The sequence below is a fragment of the Bos indicus genome, chromosome 7 (assembly GCF_029378745.1).
Source record: "Bos indicus isolate NIAB-ARS_2022 breed Sahiwal x Tharparkar chromosome 7, NIAB-ARS_B.indTharparkar_mat_pri_1.0, whole genome shotgun sequence".
Taxonomy (NCBI): domain Eukaryota; kingdom Metazoa; phylum Chordata; class Mammalia; order Artiodactyla; family Bovidae; genus Bos; species Bos indicus.
In genome coordinates this window covers 22309507-22332445 of record NC_091766.1, presented here as the reverse complement: position 1 = coordinate 22332445, position 22939 = coordinate 22309507, and the positions used below count along the sequence as shown (strand labels likewise).

The window sequence follows — 22939 nt, the reverse complement described above, 5'->3', positions numbered from 1 at the left end:
AAAAGTATACCCCAAAAAATGTTGGAGAGAGTGTGGAGAAAAGGAACCCTCTACACTGTTGGTGGGAATGTAAATTGCCACAATGAAAATGTAGCCACTATAGAAAACAGTATGTAGATTCCTCAAAAAACTTAAAATTGAGCTATGTATGATCCTGCAATCCCATTCCTGGGTATATGCCCAGAAAAGATGAAAACTCTAATTTAAAAAGATACATGCATCCTAACATTCACAGCAGCACTATTTATGATAGTCAAGACATGGAAACAACCCAAGTGCCTATCAACAGACGACTAGCTTAAGATGTAGTATGGATGTGTGTGTGTACACACACACACACACACACACACACAATGGAGTATTACTCAGCCATAAAAAGAATGTAATATTGCCATGTGCAGCAACATGGATGGACCTAGAGAATATTATATTTAGTGAAGTAAGTCAGACAGAGAAAGACAAATATATGGCATCTCTTATATATGGTATCTAAAAAATAATACAAATGAATCTATTTACAAAACAGAAATAGACTCACAGACATAGAAAACAAACTTATGGCTGTAAAAGGGGAAAGGAAAGAAGGAGAGGGACAGATTCAGAGTATGGGATTAACAGAAATAAACTATTATACCTAAAATAGATAAGTAACAAGGATTTACTCTATAGCATAGAAAATTACATTCAATATCTTGTAATAATATATAATGGAAAATAATCTGAAAAATACATATATATATAACACCCTGTTGTATACCTAAAACTAATACAATATTGTAAATCAACTATACCTCAATTTAAAAAAGAAAGAAAATACACAGGGCTTTGTTCATGTGTGTAAAAGAAACACAAAAAAGATAAAGCATAAATTAAAGAGACTGCTTACCAAAAAGGGGTGGGTGGAAATGGGGTAGAAAGAAGAGGGCAAAAGCATCATGGTAGCAGTAGAAGAAGATGTAGCAATACTCTACTGTATTGCTTGTATGATAATATTTTTTTGTATAACTATAATTCTTAGAACCATAGTAATGTTTCACATACCTTCAACAGCCCTCTCCCCCTGAATAAATAGACAAAACCAAATAGGAAGGGGGAATCAAAAACTGAATTCAACACTACCAAAGGAATGTATTAATTACTACATAACAACTGAACAATAATTTCAGTGAAAGTGGAGGAAAAGAACTAGCCTATCTAATTTTTGAAAAGAGTCTGTTGATAGGACACTGTAATGCTAAAGACAAATAGAACTGTACATAAATGCTGTAGTAATCTATTTAGTAAATGTATTTCTCACAGGGATCTGGGTTAACAAATCTGAAACTTCTCTGTGTGTATAATAGGATAAAGGAAGGGAAGGAGGGAGGAAGAGAGAGAGAGAGAGACAAAGCAAAAAAGAAGTGGATTTTAACCCATAAAATAAATATCCATGAGTTCATACTGATATAAATAACTGAATAAATAAATGGCAGAAAATAGTTACTTTTCAAAAAGAAATTTCAATTAATAAATGTAACAGGTAACAGCAAAGTATTGATTGAAAATCACCATTACATGAACACCACAGTAAGAACTGTTGCAGTCAAGTTCCTCTGAGGAATGGTAGTATCAGTGGATGAAAGTTTGAGGAGAAACAGGACTTATGGAGCCATAAACTATTTTTTTTTTAGGTATTTATTAACTACAGAGGGAAGCTAGTAACTTTACAGTGGAGAAAACCAGATATCACCTTAATCAAGTGAACATTAATATGACCAATAATAACATAAATGTACTGACATTAAGAACTCCTTAATACAACATCATTTCTGTGGTATTCTTATCAAAAATTGCATAATCTCTTTCTAATCATGAGAAAACACTAGACAAATTCAAATGGAGAGACATTCTACAAAATAACTGATCAGTAATCTTCAAAAGTACCAAGCTTACAAAAGACCAAGACTGAAGATCTGTCACAGTAGATTAAGGGAGAAATAACAATCTAATTTAACTTATATGCAGAGTACCTCATCAGAAATGCTGGGCTGGAAGAAGCACAAGCTGGAATCAAGATTGCCGGGAGAAATATCAATAACAGATATGCAGATAACATCACCCTTATGGCGGAAAGTGAAGAAATAAAGACCCTCTTGAAGAAAGTGAAAGAGGAGAGTGAAAAAGTTGGCTTAAAACTCAACATTCAGAAAACTACGATCATGGCATCTGGTCCCATTACTTCATCGCAAACAGATGGGGAAACAGTGCAAACAGTAGCTGACTTTATTTTTCTGGGCTCCAAAATGACTACAGATGGTGACTGTAGCCATGAAATTAAAAGACACTTACTCCTTGGAAGGAAAGTTATGACCAACCTAGACAGCATATTAAAAAGCAGAGATATTACTTTGTCAACAAAGGTCCATATAGTCAAGGCTATGGTTTTTCCAGTAGTCATATGGATGTGAGAGATGAACTATAAAGAAAGCTGAGTGCCAAAGAGTTGATGCTTTTGAGCTGTGGTGCTGGAGAAGACTCTTGAGAGTCCCTTGGACTGCAAGGAGATCCAATCAGTCCATCCTAAAGGAGATCAGTCCTGGGTGTTCATTGGAAGGACTGATGTTGAAGCTGAAACTCCAATACTTTGGCCACCTGATGTGAAGAGCTGACTCATTGGAAAAGCCCCTGATGCTGGGAAAGATTGAGGGCAGGAGGAAAAGGGGACAACAGAGGATGAGATGGTTGGATGGCATCACCAATCCAATGGACATGGGTTTGGGTAGACTCTGGCAGTTGGTAATGGACAGGGAGGCCTGGAGTGCTGCGGTTCACGGGGTCACAAACAGTCAGACACGACTGAGCAACTGAACTGAACTGAACAATCTAATGCAATGTAGGATCCGAGATAGGATCCTGAATCAAAGAAAAGACAGTGGAAAAACTGATGAAATGTGAATAAGGTCTGTAGCTAACAGTTTAACGCCAATGTTAACTTCCTAATTATGACCATTGTATTGTGCTGAAGAATTGATGCTTTTGAACTGTGGTGTTGGAGAAGACTCTTGAGAGTCCCTTGGACTGCAAGGAGATCCAACCAGTCCATCCTAAAGGAAATAAGTCCTGAATATTCATTGGAAGGACTGATGCTGAAGCTCAAACTCCAGTACTTTGGCCACCTGATGCAAAGAACTGACTCATTGGGAAAGACCCTGATGCTGGGAAAGATTGAAAGCAGGAGAGAAGGGGACGACACAGGATGAGACGGTTGGATGGCATCACCAATTCAATGGACCTGAGTTTGAGCAAGCTCTGGGAGTTGGTGATGGACAGGGAAGCCTAGTGTACTGCAGTCCATGGTGTCACAAAGAGTCGGACATGACTGAGCAACTGAACTGAACTGATTGTGGTTATAGAAAATAACATTTCAGAAAGCTGGATGGGAGGTATATGGGAACCCTTTTTATTATTTTTGCAACTTTTCTGCAAGTATATTAATAAAATTCAAAATAAATGTTTTTAAAAAGTAAACCCATATATGCTTAAGTTACTTACTATTAGTCAGATATTATGTGTAGCCAAAGGTAATCCTAATTGATTAATTTAGCTAAAAAATCATTCAAGAGAAAAAATACTTTGCTTTTTCAATACTGACAAGGGTTTTTCCCTTTGTGACATGAGGAAAAAGAATGTGAAACTTACCTAAAATTGCAGAGAGATTTGAAAACTCAGGTACCTTCTCTATTGCTACTGCTTTACTTATGTCCAAAAGAGTAGAATTCTTACATGGCATGTTTTCTTCCAACATGGGATGCTCCCATTCTAAAAGAAGCAGGGAGAAATGGCACAAAATTTTGAATAGCACACAAGTGGCAGGTTACCTTTTTCTCCCCAACTTAGGTTCCTAGCCCATACAAAGCTACAGTAATTGAAGAAAGTTTAGGTGAAGCATAAAAAAAACCCTTGAGGACATCAGGATATTAAATAATCTTTGGGCTATTACAATGCCCAAATACTCTTACTTCCTTTTCCCCACTTTTCCCATTATCCCCATATTATTATATGGCATATTTAGTTAGGCCAGTATTCAATGCAAACGTTATGATGATAAATTGTCATAAAAATGCTGTCTTTAACTCTGTTGGTATATATACAGTGACCACCTCTTGTTTTTCCTGGAGCCAATAAAGAGTTGTTTGTTTAGATTTCTCTGTATTCTTCATCTATTTAATCCTAAACCCTACCAAACTGTATAAATCCATTCTATTTATTCCATTCTCTGATGTTCTGAAATTTTATATTGTTCTGTCTTGGTGTTTTTCATCTCTTGTGCTAGACACTGTACGGCCCTTTAAACCCAGAAATCATACTTCTTAGATCTAGAAACTGTTCTTGAGTTATATCTTTGGTAATTTTCTTCCTCTTGTTTATTTCATTATCTTTTTCTGAGACTCCTATTATTTGATGTTAGATTTCATATACTACTTCTCTAACTAATATTTTTTCTCCTTTTTTTCCCTCCTGACTTTTTTTTTCCCCTGGGAAATCTCAATTTATTTTCTAATCCTTCTACCGAGTTTTCCATTCTGCTATTGCATTTAATTTATTCTCTGAATATTCTCACTCCCTTTTTTTTTAAACAGCATCCTGTTCCTATTCAATGAATGCAATATACATATTTTTATCTCAAGGAAAACTTTCCCCCCCAGTATCTTTCTTGTATTCCTATTTCTGTTTGGTTTCTTCTCTTATTTTTAATTTTACTGTGGTGGGAACACTTAACGTGAAACCTACCCTCAAATTTGAGAGTACAATAGAGTATCGTTAACTATAGGCACAATGTCGTGCAACACATCTCTAGAACCTGTTATTCATCTTGCATAACTAAAACTCTACCTGTTGATCAGCAACTCCCCACATTTCCTTCTCCTTGGGCCCTGGCAACCAACATTCTACTCTCAACTGCTATAAATCTAACTACTTTAGCTATCTCATACAAGTGGAATAATACAGTATATTTCTTCCCGTGACTGGCTTATTTCACTTGCCATAATGTCCTCAAAGTTCTTCTATAGTGTTGCATATAACAGGATATCCTTTTTAAAGGCTGAATAATATTCCACTGTATGCATATACCACATTTTCTTTATCTATTCATCCATCAATGGTCACTGGGCTATTGTGAAAAGTGCAATGCACATGGGAGTTCAAATATTTCTTCTAGATCCTGACAGTAATTATTTTGAATAAATACCCAGAAGTGGGATTGCTGGACCACATATATTTTAAATTTTTTGAGTAACTGCCATACTCTTTCATTGCAGCTTCACTATTTTACATCCCTATCAACAGTATACAAAAGGAAATCCAATTTCTCCACATCATTGCCAACACTTACCTTTTAAAAAAATAATAATAACCATCCTAATAGTTGTGAGGTGATACCTCACTATGATCTTGATTTGCATTTCCCTGACGGTTAGTGATCTTTTCATATGCCTGTTGGCCATGTGACTGTCTTCTTTGAGGGGAATATGTTTATTCAAGTTCTTTGTCATTTTTAAAAATCAAGTTATTTGGATTTTTCCTATTGAATTGTGGGAGTTTCTGATATATTTTGGATATTAATCCCTTATCAGATATGTGGTTTCTAAATATTCTCCCTTTTTGTAGGTTGTTTATAGGTTATTCACTTCGTTGTTTCTTGTGCTGTGCAGGAGCGTTTCAGTTTTATCCAGGCCTACTTGTCTAATTTTGCTTCTGTTGCCTGTGTTTTGTTGTCACATCCAAGAAATAACTGCCAATACCAATTGTCATAAAGCTTTTCCCCTATGTTTCTCCTAGGAGTTTTATAGTTTCTGGTCTCACATGTAAGTCCTTACTATATTTTGAGCCGACTTTTTTGTATAAGGTAAGGGTCCAATTTCATTCTTTTGTATATGGCTATCCAGTTTTGTCAACATCATTTGTTGAAGAGACTATTTCTCCCACATTGAGTATTCTTGGCACTCTTGTTAAAGAGCAAATGTCTTTATGGATTTAGTTCTGGGCCCTCTATTCTGTCCTACTGGTCTATATCTCTGTCTTTATTCCAGTACTATAATGTTATGTTTACTATAGCTTTGCAATATACTTCAAAATCAGTTTAATGTTAATTTTCTGTCCAGATGTTCTATCCATTATTAAAAGTAGGAGTATTGAAGTCTCCTACTATGACTGTATGCCTATTCCTACCCTCAGTTCTGCCAGTGTTTACCTTCTATGTCAGGTGCTTTGATGTTGGGTGGATATTTATTCCTAACTGTTGAGTGTTTTTGATGAATTGATCCTTTTATAATTATGCAACATTCTTCCTTGTCTCTTGTAAAAGTTTCTGACTTAGTCTATTTTTATCTGATATAAGTATAGCCCCTTGTGCTCTCTTTTGGTCACAATTTACATGGAGTGCCTTTCCCCACCCATTTGCTTTCAGTCTATGTGTGCCCTTAAATCTTAAGTGAGTCTTTTGTAGATAACATACGGTTGGATTATTTCTTCAACCCATTCAGCCACTCTTTGTCTTTTGATTGGGTTTAACCCATTTATATTTTTCATAGAGGAGAATTATTGATAGAAGAGGATTTACTATTATAATCTTGTTAACTCTTTTCTGTTTTATAGTTATTTTGCCCCTCTTCCCTCTCTTGCTATGCTCCTCTGTCTTTCATTGATTCTTTTACATTGATATGCTTTGACTCCTTTCTATTTTTCTTTTATGTATCTTCAACAGGTACTTTTTGTGTGTGGTTACCATGGGGCTTACATAAAACAGTTTTAACAGTCTACTTTAAACTGATAACAATTTAACAAAAACTCTATGCTTTTACTTCACCCCTCAAACACATTTTGCAGTACTGATGTTATAATTTACCACCTTTCATATGGTATATCCATTAACATATTTTTATAATTATATTTAATATGCTTGTCTTTTAACTTTTATACCAGAATTAAGAGTGATTTATATGTCACTGTTACTGTATCAGTGCATTTGTCTATATACTTACCAATGAGTTTTGTACTCATATGCTTTCATACAGCTGTTTAGAGTCCTTTGTTCTAACTTGAAGAACTCCTTTTAGCACTTCTTGTAAGGCAGGGCTAGTGATGATTAACTCCTTCAGCTTTTGTTTGTTTGGACTTATCTTCTCTTCATTTCTTAAGGACAGTTTTGCAGGTTTCGGTATTATTGGTCAGATGTTTCTTTCTTTCAGCACTTTGTCTATTTACTTCCACTCTCTTCTAGCCTGCAAGGTTTCTGCTGAGAAATCCATAAACAGTCTAATGAGGTCTCACTGTATATATCAAGTCGCTTTTAAAACTGCTGCTTTCAAAGTGCTTTTTCTTTGACTTTTGGCAGTATGACTATGTGCCCCCATGTGAATTTCTTTGGTTCATCTTATCTGAGGTTTGTTGGGGTTCCTAGGTCTGGATGTACACTTCCTTCTCCAGATTTAGGAAGTTTTCAGCAACCATTTCTGTGAAGAAACCTTCTGGCCCTTTCCCTCTCCCTCCCTCCCCACTTCCCTTTTCCCTTTAGGACTCTCACAATGCATATACTGATCTGTTTTCTTGTGTTCTGTAAGTCTCAAACTTTCTTCATTCTTTTATATTCTTTTTCCTTTTAGCTCCTGTGACTGGATAATTTCAAATGACTTATTTTTGAATTTGCTGATCCTTTCTTCTGATTGATCTTTTACTTTTTTTTTTTTTTTCTTAGTGCATTTATTGTTTTTCTCAGCTCTAACATTTCTTTTTGGTTCTTTTTAAAAACTCTCTTAAAATTCTCACTTTTTCCATACATTGTTCTCCTGAGTTCTTTAGGAACATTTGCTGTGCATCTTTATGACAATCATTTAAAATTCTCTGTCAGGTAGTTCACATGTTTCCATTTAATCAGAGTCACTTTCTGGAGCTTTATCTTATTCTCAGTTTTTGGACCGTTTCCCTGCTTCTTCTTTCTCTTTAATCATTTGTGTTGGTGTCTGCACATTAGATAAAACAGCCAGCTTTCCCAGTCTGTAAACAGGTAGGCCTCATACAGGAGATGACCTTCACCAATCTTTCCAACCAGGATCTTCTCAAACCTTCTTGCTAGTTCAAACCAGAGTCTTTGTTTTTAGTGGCCATGAGGCATCTAGAATATAACAAGTCCTATCACTGCTCTAAGACAGATGAGACAAAAGCTAGTCCCTTGGGCAGCCCCAGAAATGTTGGAATGTTGAACACAGTCCAAATCTTTCCCTTCCCAGAGAGAAGCCGGGATCTAGTGAATGTTCTCATGCTAGGATAAACTGGTATCTTTGTTTCAGCACTCATCAGACTTCTAGAGTATGTCAGGTCCCACCAGCACTCTGAGGCAGACAAGTCAGTAGTCCATTCTTTGCTTATCCCCAAATAATTGAGGGCTTTTGGCACATGGTTCAGTCCTTTCCCTTCCTCCCTAGGGAAAATCTGGGAGCTGAAGGTTTCCTGCCAATTGTATGGTGCTGTATGGCAGATGTGAATTATAATGAAAGGGTGTCTTGAATGTTTCTATTTGCTTTGATGTGACTGGTTTCAAGCTTGCCTGGGGGTGCAGGAGTCACTCAACTAGTTTTGAGATTTCTCACAAAGGGAAATCTCACAAAGGGAAATACATGGACACAAATTAGTCCATGTATTGTTGTTGAATTGGTGTGTCCATGGGGAAAGGCAAGTCTAAGGCTTACTATTCCAACACCTTACTGATTTACTACCATATTTCGCTGTTTTGACCTCTATGCTTTATGTTAGAAAATTCATCAGAAGTCTGGTAGTCCTTGTCTTCTGCTCATATTTGAGAGGGGGCCCTAAATGGCTAAGTGGGATCTCTATGGCTTAGCTGGGGCTGGCCACATAGGCAACTTCACTGTAGGGTTCCTGTCAGTTTCACTGAAGTACTACTGAGGTCAGTATCTTTTGATACTTTCTTTAGGGTTGCTCAGATTTCTCAGGAAAAAAATCTTCCATTTTCCTGCCTGGAAGTTTCAATTCTGGGTGCTAGCATTCTAGAAGCTGAATAGAGAAATGGACCATTGGGTTAGGATGAGACTAAGCATTGGGTGAGCAGTCCTACAATTTGGAATATACATTTGCATTTAACTACCCCTTTCTGCATTCACGACAGTATCTGAAGCAGTTGGCTTTTTCTATATAATAAATAACACTGAAATCTCAGTGGCATGAAATGAAAGCATTTCTTTCTTACACCTGTCTACTATTTGACTCAAGCAGCTCCACTTCAGGCTATAGGTTGGGTAATCAACTAGGGCAGCTCTCTGAAGTCTGCAGTCTGCCCAGGGCTATCCTGCTCTGTATCTCTTATTCTGGAGTTCAATAATAGAGGTAGAAGCTAATTAGGATATGCATATGGTCCCTGACTCACAATGGTTCCGCTTAAGAGTTTTTTCCATCATAAGTGGAAGAAGATTTGTATTTTCCTCATGATAGCAAAAGGATAGGGGGACAAAACCAATTATGTATGCACATATCAAAAGTTTGCTTCTGATATCTGGGCAACTGATATCCATGTTGCCCAAAGTCATATGGCCAACCCCAAAGCCAAAGAGTGAGAAAGTAAACTTCACCCACCATGAGGCTATGACAAGGTTAATGACAACATTTCAAAATACCATGGTATCCCTGTTATTAACAGTGCTTAGTTCAGGGTCCCTCTGTTTCAAAATACCCCAAAGAATAAATTTCTAGGAAAGGAGAAGGAGAAGTCACCATAATTTTTGTATTTTGGACACAGCTTTTTACAAGTATTTTACAAGCCACATTGAAAGCTTTTCTGGGATAGTATAGTATTGTACAAACTAGCTTGTTTCAGGGGTATTCCCATTGTTGATTCAGGATTCAGCTTTTTAAGTCCACTTTATCAGACCATTTGCTATCTAGCTTTCCAAACTTTATGCTTTATTCTTTCTCATTCTCTTTACTCTTATGTGTTTGTGTCTTTTTTTAAAAAGTCATTTTCTGCCATTGCACAAAGTTGTGGAGGAAGGCATATGTTCAATCTGCATCATTAACCAAAAGCTGTTAATTATACATATGGCAAACATAAATAACTGATAATTTGTAGAAAAAATTCAAGCAGGGAGATGGTCCAGTCAACCTTTGAATTATTGAAAAGTAAGAGAAGTATAGGAAATAAAAGATAATCCATAGTTCAAGAGAACAAATATACATATGTTAGGTATAAAGTTGCTCAATATTAATAACTGGATAATATGTATTACATGTAAATGCTAATCTCTTCATCTTTTCCTGATCTGGGGGGTTTTGATCTATAGTCCTATGTGACTGAGTGTGGAACACAGTGGATACTGGGCAGAGAGGTTTTGGTGAGGAAGATAAGTATACCTTCTCAAAAGGAACATTATTCATTGCAAAATTTGTAGACAAAGGACCAGTTTCTATGGAGGAGCAACTTAAGGTTGAAATTTTCTCACCTAAATAATCTGATCCTCTGAAGAGCTCAGGTGATGGGAAGCTACTTAAATTCTCTTCGGAACTCTTGTATTCTGTAGAAGAGTCTGTAAATGAATAACTTAGAAGAGAGCCAGAAATATCATGCTGCAAACTTAGTCCTATAGAATAAACAAGCAAAAAGAGTAAAATGTTTCAACAGTAAACAGATTTAAAATCCTAAGAACTTAAACTTGTACAAATATACATGCAGTTCTATACTAGTAATGTAAAATTACACATAAAACTGAAATGGCATGCGATTGTATACAATCTTAAATTGTACTTGAATTTCAATCTTAGAAAAGGTCTATTTTTGATATGAAGAAAATGCAATATAAACCCCTTCCATTGTTTTTCAAAGTTTTATACATTTATTCCTTCCCTACTTTGGTTCAGTTATAATTCTTGACTCAAAAATACAAATTTTATCAAGTATACCTTAATAATAAATATAAATAAATAAAATGTATACCTAATTTTTCAAGTGCAAGTTTTATATATAAGTAACCCATTAACTGTAAGCTGACTAGCTGAAAAGAAGAAAGGATGATTCTAGTTATTCCATTTAAAAAACAATGAGCATAAACATAGATTCAAGGGAACATAGATCAAAGGAACTGAACAGAGTCCAGAAATAGACTTACATGCATAAGAGCAACTTATTTTTGACCAAGATGCAAAGGCAATTCAATGGAGAAGGGATATTCTTTCAAACAAATTATGTTGGAACAACTGTATATCCACATGCAAAAGCAAAACAAAATAACTTGCACTCATATCTTCCATCATATAAAAAATTAACTATAAATGCATCGTGAGTCTAAATGCAAATCCTAAAACTACAAAACTTCTACAAAAAACAGGATAAAATCTTCATGACACTGAGTTAGGTAATAATTTTTTTAATGTAACAATTAAAGAATGATTCATAAAACAAAAGCAGTGATAAATTGGGCTTCATCAAAGTTCAAACCTTCTATTTCAAAGAGACAAGCCACAGGGTAAGAGAAAACATTTGTAAATGGACTGGAATCCAAAATATAAAGAACTCCAAAAATTCAATAATAAGAAAACAAACATCTCAATAGGAAATTGGGGGAAATATATGAACAGAAAATCTCTCTAATTCAGAAGTCTTAAAGTCATCCCTGTGAGAGTAGACTAGAATGAAAATCTTTCTAATAAATGACAGGGACAGACCTTAGTATTTACTTGAAGAACCAGAAAGTGTAGTAAGAAAAGAGAAAATATACTCTACTATAGACAGTCAGCATTTATGAAACATTCCTAACATGATAAAACAGAGATCAACACTAACAGAAACTGGTGGAGTGTGGGATAAGGGATGAAAGGAGAGCATGACTCCTAAAACCCATTATCTTCTGCCCTGGAGCTGACTTATACCTATCTCTGCTCATTCATTACCTACCCGAGACTACTAACTCTTTATCCTTCCCACTTTGATCTCACCACATCTTTTTCTTTCACTCCAACCCTCTCCTTAATGTTGACAACTGCTCCCAATGTGCCCTCCTCCTCCAGCCACCAGTGCACCACTTAAATTGACTGACTCAAGCTACCATTCTTCTTCCCCTCTTCAGATGTCAGAGTCAGGCTATTCCTCTGAGTATGTTTCTCTTCCCATACTTCAGCTGTCCCAGAGTGTCCTTCCCTGTCCTTGCTACTTTTCTCATTGTCTTCATCCTTCTCATTCTTGGTTGCCGCATCTCTCGTGCCTTCTACCTCTCAAAATTCTATGAATACCACTCTCAGGAGAGAAAATCCTTCCACCAAACTCCAGAACTCAAATTGGGCTCAGAAACTAGGAAAGCCCTGTACTCACCCCCTGGGTAACTTGGCAGAGAAAAGAATAAACAAATGTTCCTGACTATAATAATAGAAGGTTGCTCCTGGTGTCACAAGTAATAAATGTAAATGCATTTTTAAATTACATTTATATCAAATTATAGTATACATTTTAAAAAGTCACTTCTACAAGCTTTTATCAAAAACTACCACCTCTTAAAGGAATTTAAAAAAAATTGCAACCTCTTGTCTCATAACTCCCTATCATAATGAGACAACTGTTTTCAACCCTATTAACTCTATTGTTTTTATATGCTTATATTTATAAATTAAATGTATTCAATGATTCTGTTATTATAATTGCTTAAATATATTTACAGCTGAACCATGTACTATGAGCTCTATCATTTATGTTAAATTTTTGCTACAAGTTCTTATTTTTCTTTTGAGTTATTGATTACCTAATTTTCAATTCATTTTCTAAGTACCTATTTCATCTCAACTTTTTGCAAAAGTATAAATTTCCTCTCAATAATTTTTTTTTTTTAAATGCCAGGTTATCTATCAGTTTTTTTTTTTCTTCCTCTCTTCTTCCCTTCCTTTTTCTCCTCCTTTTTCTTTCCTTCCTTTTTTTCAAGTACTGCTGCTGGAGATCTCAATACACTTGCTCAAATTGGGACTGATTGTCTGCTAGACATGCTGCACAGGTGTCTTCCTGGGATTTCCCTTTACCATGATCCTAAGAAATTCTTTTATATATTTCATGTATTAGAGCCTTTGATTTCAGATTTAATGATTTCTTCCTTATTGATTTCCTTTCTGGTTTTGTTGGAATAGCTTCTTCATTTCCTGAGAAAAGGTGCATAGAAGACCTGTTTGAAAATTTCTTTATACTATCTTCCTATCTGAGTGATTGTTTAGCTAAGTACAGAATTCTAGGCCAGTATATTAAAAAGACTGATGCAGTCTTTAGTGTTTGACAGATTTAAACCTCACTGTTCCAAGTTCCCCTTCTGTCCCATATCTGTACAAGTTGATGAGCCCTGGTGTTCCATATTCTGGCAACAATGGCAAGTTAAAGCCTCATCCCAGCCCCACTCTAACCACCTAAACATCCCAACCCAGTTTCCTTTCCCTGCTCTCTCAAGCCATTTTCAGTTCTGTTCAGGAAGACAGTCTCCTCTCTAAGCGGCCTCATTATATCAGTAATAAACTTTTCCACACCCTCTTGGTATGTGAGTGGCATCATTAATCTTGAAATTTAAAACAAATTTTGGGTGAGGATTTATCCTGTCTCTGCAAATCAGTTCTCTTCAGAAAAAGTGCACTTTTCCACCATGTTTTAGCCTCTAGAGTTGCTTCTGATATGTTCAATGTTATTCACCTTATTGATTGCTTATTTGCAAAAGGTAATCTTTTTTCCTCTGAAAAACTGAAGGATTTCTCTCTTTATCCTGAAGATTTTTAAATTACATGACATTGGGTCTTGGTATGGGTCTTTTTCATTCATTGTGATGGGCAGTTGGTGGGCTCTTTCAATATGTATACTCATGAAGATGGCAGAGGAATAGGACGGGGAGACCACTTTCTCCCCGACAAATTCATCAAAAGAACACTTGAACGCTGAGTAAACTCCACAAAACAACTTCTGAATGCTGGCAGAGGACATCAGGCACCCAGAAAAGCAGCCCATTGTCTTCAAAAGGAGGTAGGAAAAAATATAAAAGATAAAAAGAGAGACAAAGAGGTAAGGACGGAGATCCGTCCTAGGAAGGGAGTCTTAAAAGAGAGAGAAGTTTCCAAACACCAGGAAACACTCTCACTGGCGAGTCTGTGATGAGCCTTGGAACATCAGAGGGCAACATAACTGGGAGAGAAAAAAATTAATAATTAAAACCCACAGATTACATGCCCAATGGTAACTCCCAGCAGAGAAGCAGCACAGACACCCGTATCCACCATGAGCAAGCAGGGGCTGGACAGGGAGGCGCGGGCTGCATTGCTTAGAGTAAGAACCAGGCCTGAATGCCCCAAGGGCAATCTGAGGGAACTAACTTGAGATAGCAAACCAGACTGTGGGATAGCTAAGTAGCAAAAAGCACTAACCTAAGACACCGCCAGGCCGGCTCACAGAACAAAGGACTGAGCAGAGCTAGCCAGCTGTGGATTGGCCCATCCCCCACAGGAGACAGGCAGGCGAGGGCAGCCAGAGCCGGAAGAGGGTAATCACGGCCCCAGAGAGGCATCATCTACCAAACTGCAAGCAGGCTTCATTGCTAACCAAGACTTCTTGGGGTTCTGGATGGTCGACATCTGCCAGGAGGGTTGCAGCCAGAGATCAGCTCCCCAGAAGAGACACAAGGCACACCTGAGAAGGTGCGCCGATGTACACCCAGAACACCAAGCGGCAGGGACGGGGGAGGTGATAAGTTGAAGCGACCGTACTCGCCAAGCTCCTGGTCACCTGAGCTGCTCGGACCTGGGAGGGCACAAAATGCAGGCCCAACCAAGTCTGTGCCTTTGTGGAATACCCGAGTGCCTGAACCTGAGTGGCTTAGACCTGGGAAGTGCATACAACCCAGGGCCGGCCTCAGACAGTTCCTGGCAGAGCAACCTAGAGCCTGAGCAGTGTAGACAGGGAAAGCACACACGCCGTGAGCAGGGGCAAACCCTGTGTGGCCTACTCACTATGAGCACATGCCAGTGTTATTTTTTACAGTGTCTTCCCTCCCCACAGCACGACTGAACAAGTGAGCCTAAGAAAGTGTCCACCACAGCGCCCTTGTGTCAGGGTGGAAATTAGACACAGGAGAGACCAAGAAACAGAAGAAGCTAAAACAAACAGAGGGAACCGCTTTGGAAATGACAGGTGCAATAGATTAAAACCCTGTAGTTAGCACCGACTACATAGGAAGGAGCCTATAGATCTTGAGAAGTATAAGCCAGATCAAAGAACTATCTGAAAATGAACTGACCCCACATTGTCCACAATAACACCAGAGAAAGTCCTAGATATATTTTTACTATTATCATTTTTTTAATTAATAATTTTTTTATTTTAAGTCCTCTATTACACCTTTAATTTTCATTTTTATAACCTACTATTACTTTGCAAAAAAAAAAAAAGACCCTATATTTTAAAGCAAACTTCATATATATGCTGCTGCTAAGTCGCTTTAGTCGTGTCCGAATCTGTGCAACCCCATAGACGGCAGCCCACCAGGCTCCACCGTCCCTGGGATTCTCCAGGCAAGAACACTGGAGTGGGTTGCCATTTCCTTCTCCAATGCATGAAAGTAAAAAGTGAAAGTAAAGTCGCTCAGTCGTGTCCAACTCTTAGCGATTCCATGGACTGCAGCCTACCAAGCTCCTCCGTCCATGGATTTTTCAGGTGAGAGTACTGGAGTGGGGTGACATTGCTTTCTCAATTCATATATATATATTTTATAATTCTTGTGACTTTGTTTTTTTCTTTAATATTGTATTTTTGAGAATCCAACCTCTACTCTAGATTTTTAATCTTTGCTTTTTGCTATTTGTTCTGCTTTATTGACTATGCCAAAGCCTTTGACTGTGTGGATCACAATAAACTGTGGAAAATTCTGAAAGAGATGGGAATACCAGACCACCTGATCTGCCTCTTGAGATATCTGTATGCAGGTCAGGAAGCAACAGTTAGAACTGGACATGGAACAACAGACTGGTTCCAAATAGGAAAAGGAGTACGTCAAGGCTGTATATTGTCACCTTGTTTATTTAACTTATATGCAGAGTACATCATGAGAAATGCTGGACTGGAAGAAATACAAGCTGGAATCAAGATTGCTGGGAGAAATATCAATAACCTCAGATATACAGATGACACCACCCTGATGGCAGAAAGTGAAGAGGAACTAAAAAGCCTCTTGATGAAGGTGAAAGTGGAGACTGAAAAAGTTGGCTTAAAGCTCAACATTCAGAAAATGAAGATCATGGCATCCAGTCCTATCACTTCATGGGAAATAGATGGGGAAACAGTGGAAACAGTGTCAGACTTTATTCTTCTGGGCTCCAAAATCACTGCAGATGGTGACTGCAGCCATGAAATTAAAAGATGCTTACTCCTTGGAAGGAAAGTTATGATCAGCCTAGATAGCATATTCAAAAGCAGAGACATTACTTTGCCAACAAAGGTTCATCTAATCAAGGCTATGGTTTTTCCTGTGGTCATGTACGGATGTAAGAGTTGGACTGTGAAGAAGGCTGAGTGCCAAAGAATTGATGCTTTTGAACTGTGGTGTTGGAGAAGACTGTTGAGAGTCCCTTGGACTGCAAGGAGATCCAACCAGTCCATTCTGAAGGAGATCAGCACTGGGATTTCTTTGGAAGGAATGATGCTAAAGCTGAAACTCCAGTACTTTGGCCACCTCATGCAAAGAGTTGACTCATTGGAAAGGACTCTGATGCTTGGAGGGATAGGGGGCAAGAGGAGAAGGGGACGACAGAGGATGAGATGGCTGGATGGCATCACTGACTTGATGGACATGAGTCTGAGTGAACTCCGGGAGTTGGTGATGGACAGGGAGGCCTGGCGTGCTGCGATTCATGGGGTCGTAAAGAGTCGGACACGACTGAGCAACTGATCTGATCTGACTTTGCCAACAAAGGTTCGTCTAGTCAAGGCTATGGTTTTTCCTGTGGTTGTGTATGGATGTGAGAGTTGGACGGTGAAGAAGGTTGAGCGCCGAAGAATTGATGCTTTTGAACTGTGGTGTTGGAGAAGACTCTTGAGAGTCCCTTGGACTGCAAGGAGATCCAACCAGTCCATTCTGAAGGAGATCAGCCCTGGGATTTCTTTGGAAGGAATGATGCTAAAGCTGAAACTCCAGTACTTTGGCCACCTCGTGCAAAGAGTTGACTCATTGGAAAAGACTCTGATGCTGGGAGGGATTGGGGGCAAGAGGAGAAGGGGACGACAGAGGATGAGATGGCTGGATGGCATCACTGACTCGATGGACGTGAGTCTGAGTGAACTCCGGGAGTTGGTGATGGACAGGGAGGCCTGGCGTGCTGCGATTCATGGGGTCACAAAGAGTCAGACATGACTGAGCGACTGATCTGATCTGATCTGATCAATTTTGTACCTTTAAGAACCCAGTCTTCAGTACCATTATTACTTGGGAGTGAGATCACTGGCTTGACTACTCTCTTCTCCTTTGGACTCTCCTTTTTCTCCACCAGGTCATCTCTATCTCCTCCCTCCCCTTTCTCTTCTCTGCCCGACTCTGTGAATCTCTTTGTGTGTTCCGGACTGTGGAGAACACTTAGGGAACTGACTACTAGCTGGATCTGTCTCTCTCCTTTTTGTTCCCCTCTTTATCCTCCTGGCCACCTCTGTCTCCTTCCTCCATCTTCTCTTCTTTCTATAACTCTGTAAACATCTCTGAGCAGTCCAGACTGTGGAGAGCACATAAAGAAGTGATTACTGGCTAGCTTGCTCTCTCCTCTTTTGATTCCCCCTCTTCTCCTCCTGGTCACCTATATCTCAATCTTTTCTTCTCTTCTCCATGTAACTCTGTGAACCTCTCTGGGTGTCCCTCACTGCAGAGAAACTTTTCATCTTTAACCTAGATGTTTTATCATCGGTGGTATATAGATGGAGAAGTCTTGAGGCTACTGTAAGAATAAGAATGAAAACCAGAGGCAGGAGGCTTAAATCCAAATCCTGAGAACACCAGAGAACTCCTGACTCCAGGGAACATTAATTGATAGGAGCTCAAAAACGCCTCCATACCTACACTGAAACCAAGCACCACCCAAGGGCCAACAAGTTCCAGAGCAAGACATACCACACAAATTCTCTAGCAACACAGGAACACAGCCCTGAGCTTCAATATACAGGCTGCCCAAAGTCACACCAAACTCACTGACATCTCATAACTCATTACTGGACACTTCATGGCACTCCAGAGAGAAGAAACCCAGCTCCACCCACCAGAATACCGACACAAGCTTCCCTAAGCAGGAAACCTTGACAAGCCACCCGTCCAACCACTCCCACAGCGAGGAAACTCCACAATAAAGAGAACTCCACAAACTGCCAGAATACAGAAAGGCCTCCCCAAACACAGCAATATAAACAAGATGAAAAGGCAAAGAAATACTCAGCAGGTAAAGGAACAGGATAAAGGCCCACCAAACCAAACAAAAGAGGAAGAGATAGGGAATCTACCTGATAAAGAATTCCAAATAATGATAATGAAAATGATCCAATATCTTGAAAACAAAATGGAGTTACAGATAAATAGCCTGGAGACAAGGATCGAGAAGATGCAAGAAAGGTTTAACAAGGACCTAGAAGAAATAAAAAATGATCAATATATAATGAATAATGCAATAATTGAGATAAAAAACACTCTGGAGGGAACCAACAGTAGAATAATGGAGCAGAAGATAGGATAAATTAGGTAGAAGATAGAATGGTAGAAATAAATGAAACAGAGAGGAAAAAACAAAAACGAATTAAAAGAAATGAGGACAATCTCAGAGACTCTCTGAGGCGATGTTAACAATCTCTGGGACAATGTTAAATGCCTCAGCATTCAAATCATAGGAGTCCCAGAAGAAGACAAAAGAAAGACCATGAGAAAATACTTGAGGAGATAATAGTTGAAAACTTCCCTAAAATGGGGAAGGAAATAATCACCCAAATCCAAGAAACCCAGAGAGTCCCAAACAGGATAAACCCAAGGCGAAACACCCCAAGACACATATTAATCAAATGAACAAAAATCAAACACAAAGAACAAATATTAAAAGCAGCAAGGGAAAAACAACAAATAACACACAAGGGGATTCCCATAAGGATAACAGCTGACCTTTCGATAGAAACTCTTCAGGCCAGGAGGGAATGGCAGGACATACTTAAAGTGATAAAAGAAAATAACCTACAGCCCAGATTACTGTACCCAGCAAGGATCTCATTCAAATATGAAGGAGTAATCAAAAGCGTTACAGACAAGCAAAAGCTGAGAGAATTCAGTACCACCAGACCAGCTCTCCAACAAATGATAAAGGATCTTCCTTAGACAGGAAACACAGAAAGGGTGTATAAACTTGAACCCAAAACAATAAAGTAAATGGCAACGGGATCATCAGTTCAGTTCAGTTCAGTCACTCAGTTGTGTCTGACTCTTTGCGACCCCATGAATTGCAGCACACTAGGCCTCCCTGTCCATCACCATCTCCCGGAGTTCACTCAAACTCACGTCCATTGAGTCAGTGATGTCATACTTATCAATAATTACTGCAAATGTAAATGGGTTGAATGTCCCAACCAAAAGACAAAGACTGGCTGAATGGATACAAAAACAAGACCCCTACATATGTTGTCTACAAGAGACCCACCTCGAAACAAGGGACACATTCAGACTGAAAGTGAAGGGCTGGAAAAAGATATTCCATGCAAATAGAGACCAAAAGAAAGCAGGAGTAGCAATACTCATAGCAGATGAAATGGACTTTAAAACAAAGTCTGTGAAAAGAGACAAAGATGGTCACTACATAATGATCAAAGGATCAATCCAAGAAGAAGATATAACAATTATAAATACATATGCACCCAACATAGGAGCACTGCAATATATAAGACAAATGCTAACAAGTATGAAAGGGGAAATTAACAATAACACAATAATAGTGGGAGACATTAATACCCCACTCACACCTATGGATAGATCAACTAAACAGAAAATTAGCAAGGAAACACAAACTTTAAATGATACGACAGACCAGTTAGACCTAACTGATATCTATAGGATATTTCACCCCAAAACAATGAATTTCACCTTTTTATCAAGCGCACAAGGAACCTTCTCCAGCATAGATCATATCCTGGGTCATAAATCTAGCCTTGGTAAATTCAAAAAAATTGAAATTATTCCAAGCATCTTTTCTGACCACAATGCAGTAAGATTAGATCTCAATTACAGGAGAAAAACTATTAAAAATTCCAACATATGGAGGCTGAACAACACGCTGCTGAATAACCAACAAATCACAGAAGAAATAATAAAAGAAATCAAAATATGCATAGAAAAGAATGAAAATGAAAACACAACAACCCAAAACCTGTGGGACACTGTAAAAGCAGTGCTAAGGGAATGGTTCACAGCAATATAGGCATACCTGAAGAAATAAGAAAAAAGTCAAATAAATAACCTAACTCTACACCTAAAGCAATTAGAAAAGGAAGAAATGAAAAACCCCAGGGTTAGTAGAAGGAAAGAAATCTGAAAAATTAGGGCAGAAATAAATGCAAGACACACAAAAGAGATCATAGCAAAAATCAACAAAGCCAAAAGCTGCTTCTTTGAGAAGATAAATAAACTTGACAAACCATTAGCCAGACTCATCAGGAAACAAAGGGAGAAAAACCAAATCAATAAAATTAATAATGAAAATGGAGACATCATAACAGACAACACAGAAATACAAAGGATCATAAGAGACTACTATCAGCAACTATAGGCCAGTAAAATGGACAACTTGGAAGAAATGGACAAATTCCTACAAAAGGACAACTTTCCAAAACTGAACCAGGAAGAAATAGAAAATCTTAACAGACACATCATAAGCATGGAAATTGAAACTGTAATCAGAAATCTTCCAGCAAACAAAAGCCCAGGACCATATGGCTTCACAGCTGAATTCTAAAAGCCCAGGACCAGATGGATTCACAGCTGAATTCTACCAAAAATTTAGGAAGAGCTAAATTCCTACTCAAACTCTTCCAGAAAATTGCAGAGGAAGGTAAACTTCCAAACTCATTCTATGAGGCCACCATCACCCTAATACCAAAACCTGACAAAGATGCCACAAAAAAAAAGAAAACTACAGAGCAATGTCACTGATGAACGTAGATGCAAAAATCCTTAACAAAATTCTAGCAAACAGAATCCAACAACACATTAAAAAGATCATACACCATGACCAAGTGGGCTTTATCTCAGGGATGCAAGGATTCTTTAATATCCACAAATCAATCAATGTAGTACACCATATTAACAAACTGAAAAATAAAAACCATATGATTATCTCAACAGATGCAGAGAAAGCCTTTGACAAAATTCAACATCCATTTATGATAAAAACCCTCCAGAAAGCAGGACTAGGAGGAACATACCTCAACATAATAAAAGCTATATATGACAAATCCACAGCAAACGTTATCCTCAATGGTGAAAAATTGAAAGCATTTCCCCTAAAGTTAGGAACAAGACAAGGGTGCCCACTCTCACCACTACTATTCAACATAGTTTTGGAAGTTTTGGCCACAGCAATCAGAGCAGAAAAAGAAATAAAAGGAATCCAAATTGGAAAAGAAGAAATAAAACTCTCACTGTTTGCAGATGACATGATCCTGTACATAGAAAACCCTAAAGACTCCACAAGAAAATTACTAGAGCTAATCAATGAATATAGTAAAGTTGCAGCATATAAAATCAACACACAGAAATCCCTTGCATTCCTAGACACTAATAATGAGAAAATAGAAAGAGAAATTAAGGAAACAATTTCATTCACCATTGCAACAAAAAGAATAAAATACTTGGGAATATATCTACCCAAAGAAAAAGAAGACCTATATATAGAAAACTATAAAACACTGGTGAAAGAAATCAAAGAGGACACTAATAGATGGAGAAATATACTGTGTTCATGGATCAGAAGAATCAATATAGTGAAAATAAGTATACTACCCAACGCAATCTACAGATTCAGTGTAATCCCTATCAAGCTACCAGCGGTATTTTTCACAGAGGTAGAACAAATAATTTCACAACTTGTATGGAAATACAAAAAACCTCGAATAGCCAAAGCAATCTTGAGAAAGAAGAATGGAACTGGAGGAATCAACCTGCCTGACTTCAGGCTCTACTACAAAGCCACAGTCATCAAGACAGTATGGTACTGGCACAAAGATAGAAATATAGATCAGTGGAACAAAATAGAAAGCCCAGAGATAAATCCATGCACCTATGGACATCTTATCTTTGACAAAGGAGGCAAGAATATACAATGGAGAAAAGAGAATCTTTTTAATAAGTGGTGCTGGGAAAAGTGGTCAACCACTTGTAAAAGAATGAAACTAGAACACTTTCTAACACCATACACAAAAGTAAACTCAAAATGGATTAAACATAAGACCAGATCTAAATGTAAGACCAGAAACTATAAAATTCCTAGAGGAGAACATAGGCAAAACACTCTATGACATACATCACAGCAGGATCCTCTGTGACCCATCTCCCAGAATATTGGAAATAAAAGCAAAAATAAATAAATGGGACCTAATTAAAAGCTTCTGCACAACATAAGAAACTATAAGCAAGGTGAAAAGGCAGCCTTCAGAATCGGAGAAAATAATAGCAAATGAAGCAACTGACAAAGAATTAATCCCAAAAATATACAAGCAACTCCTGCAGCTCAATTCCAGAAAAATAAATGACCCAATCAAAAAATGGGCCAAAAAACTAAACAGACATTTCTCCAAAGAAGACATACAGATGGCTAACAAACACATGAAAAGATGCTCAACATCACTCATTATCAGAGAAATGCAAATCAAAACCACAATGAGGTA

General features: G+C 37.9%; 1 protein-coding gene across 2 annotated transcripts in view; it reads right to left on the bottom strand.

Moving 5' to 3' along the window:
- The window catches only part of MEIKIN (meiotic kinetochore factor), a 136517-nt gene that overhangs the window by 104847 nt on the left and 8731 nt on the right, over positions 1–22939 (bottom strand). For both annotated transcript variants that reach the window (XR_011567586.1, XM_070793208.1), the window contains exons 5-6: positions 10491–10628; positions 3679–3798 (exon numbers count right to left, since the gene is read on the bottom strand). Coding sequence is in view for 1 of the 2 variants with exons in the window: in XM_070793208.1 (XP_070649309.1) it covers positions 3679–3798; positions 10491–10628 (258 nt within the window). In the remaining variant the exon portion in view is untranslated. The remainder of the gene's footprint in view (positions 1–3678; positions 3799–10490; positions 10629–22939) is intronic.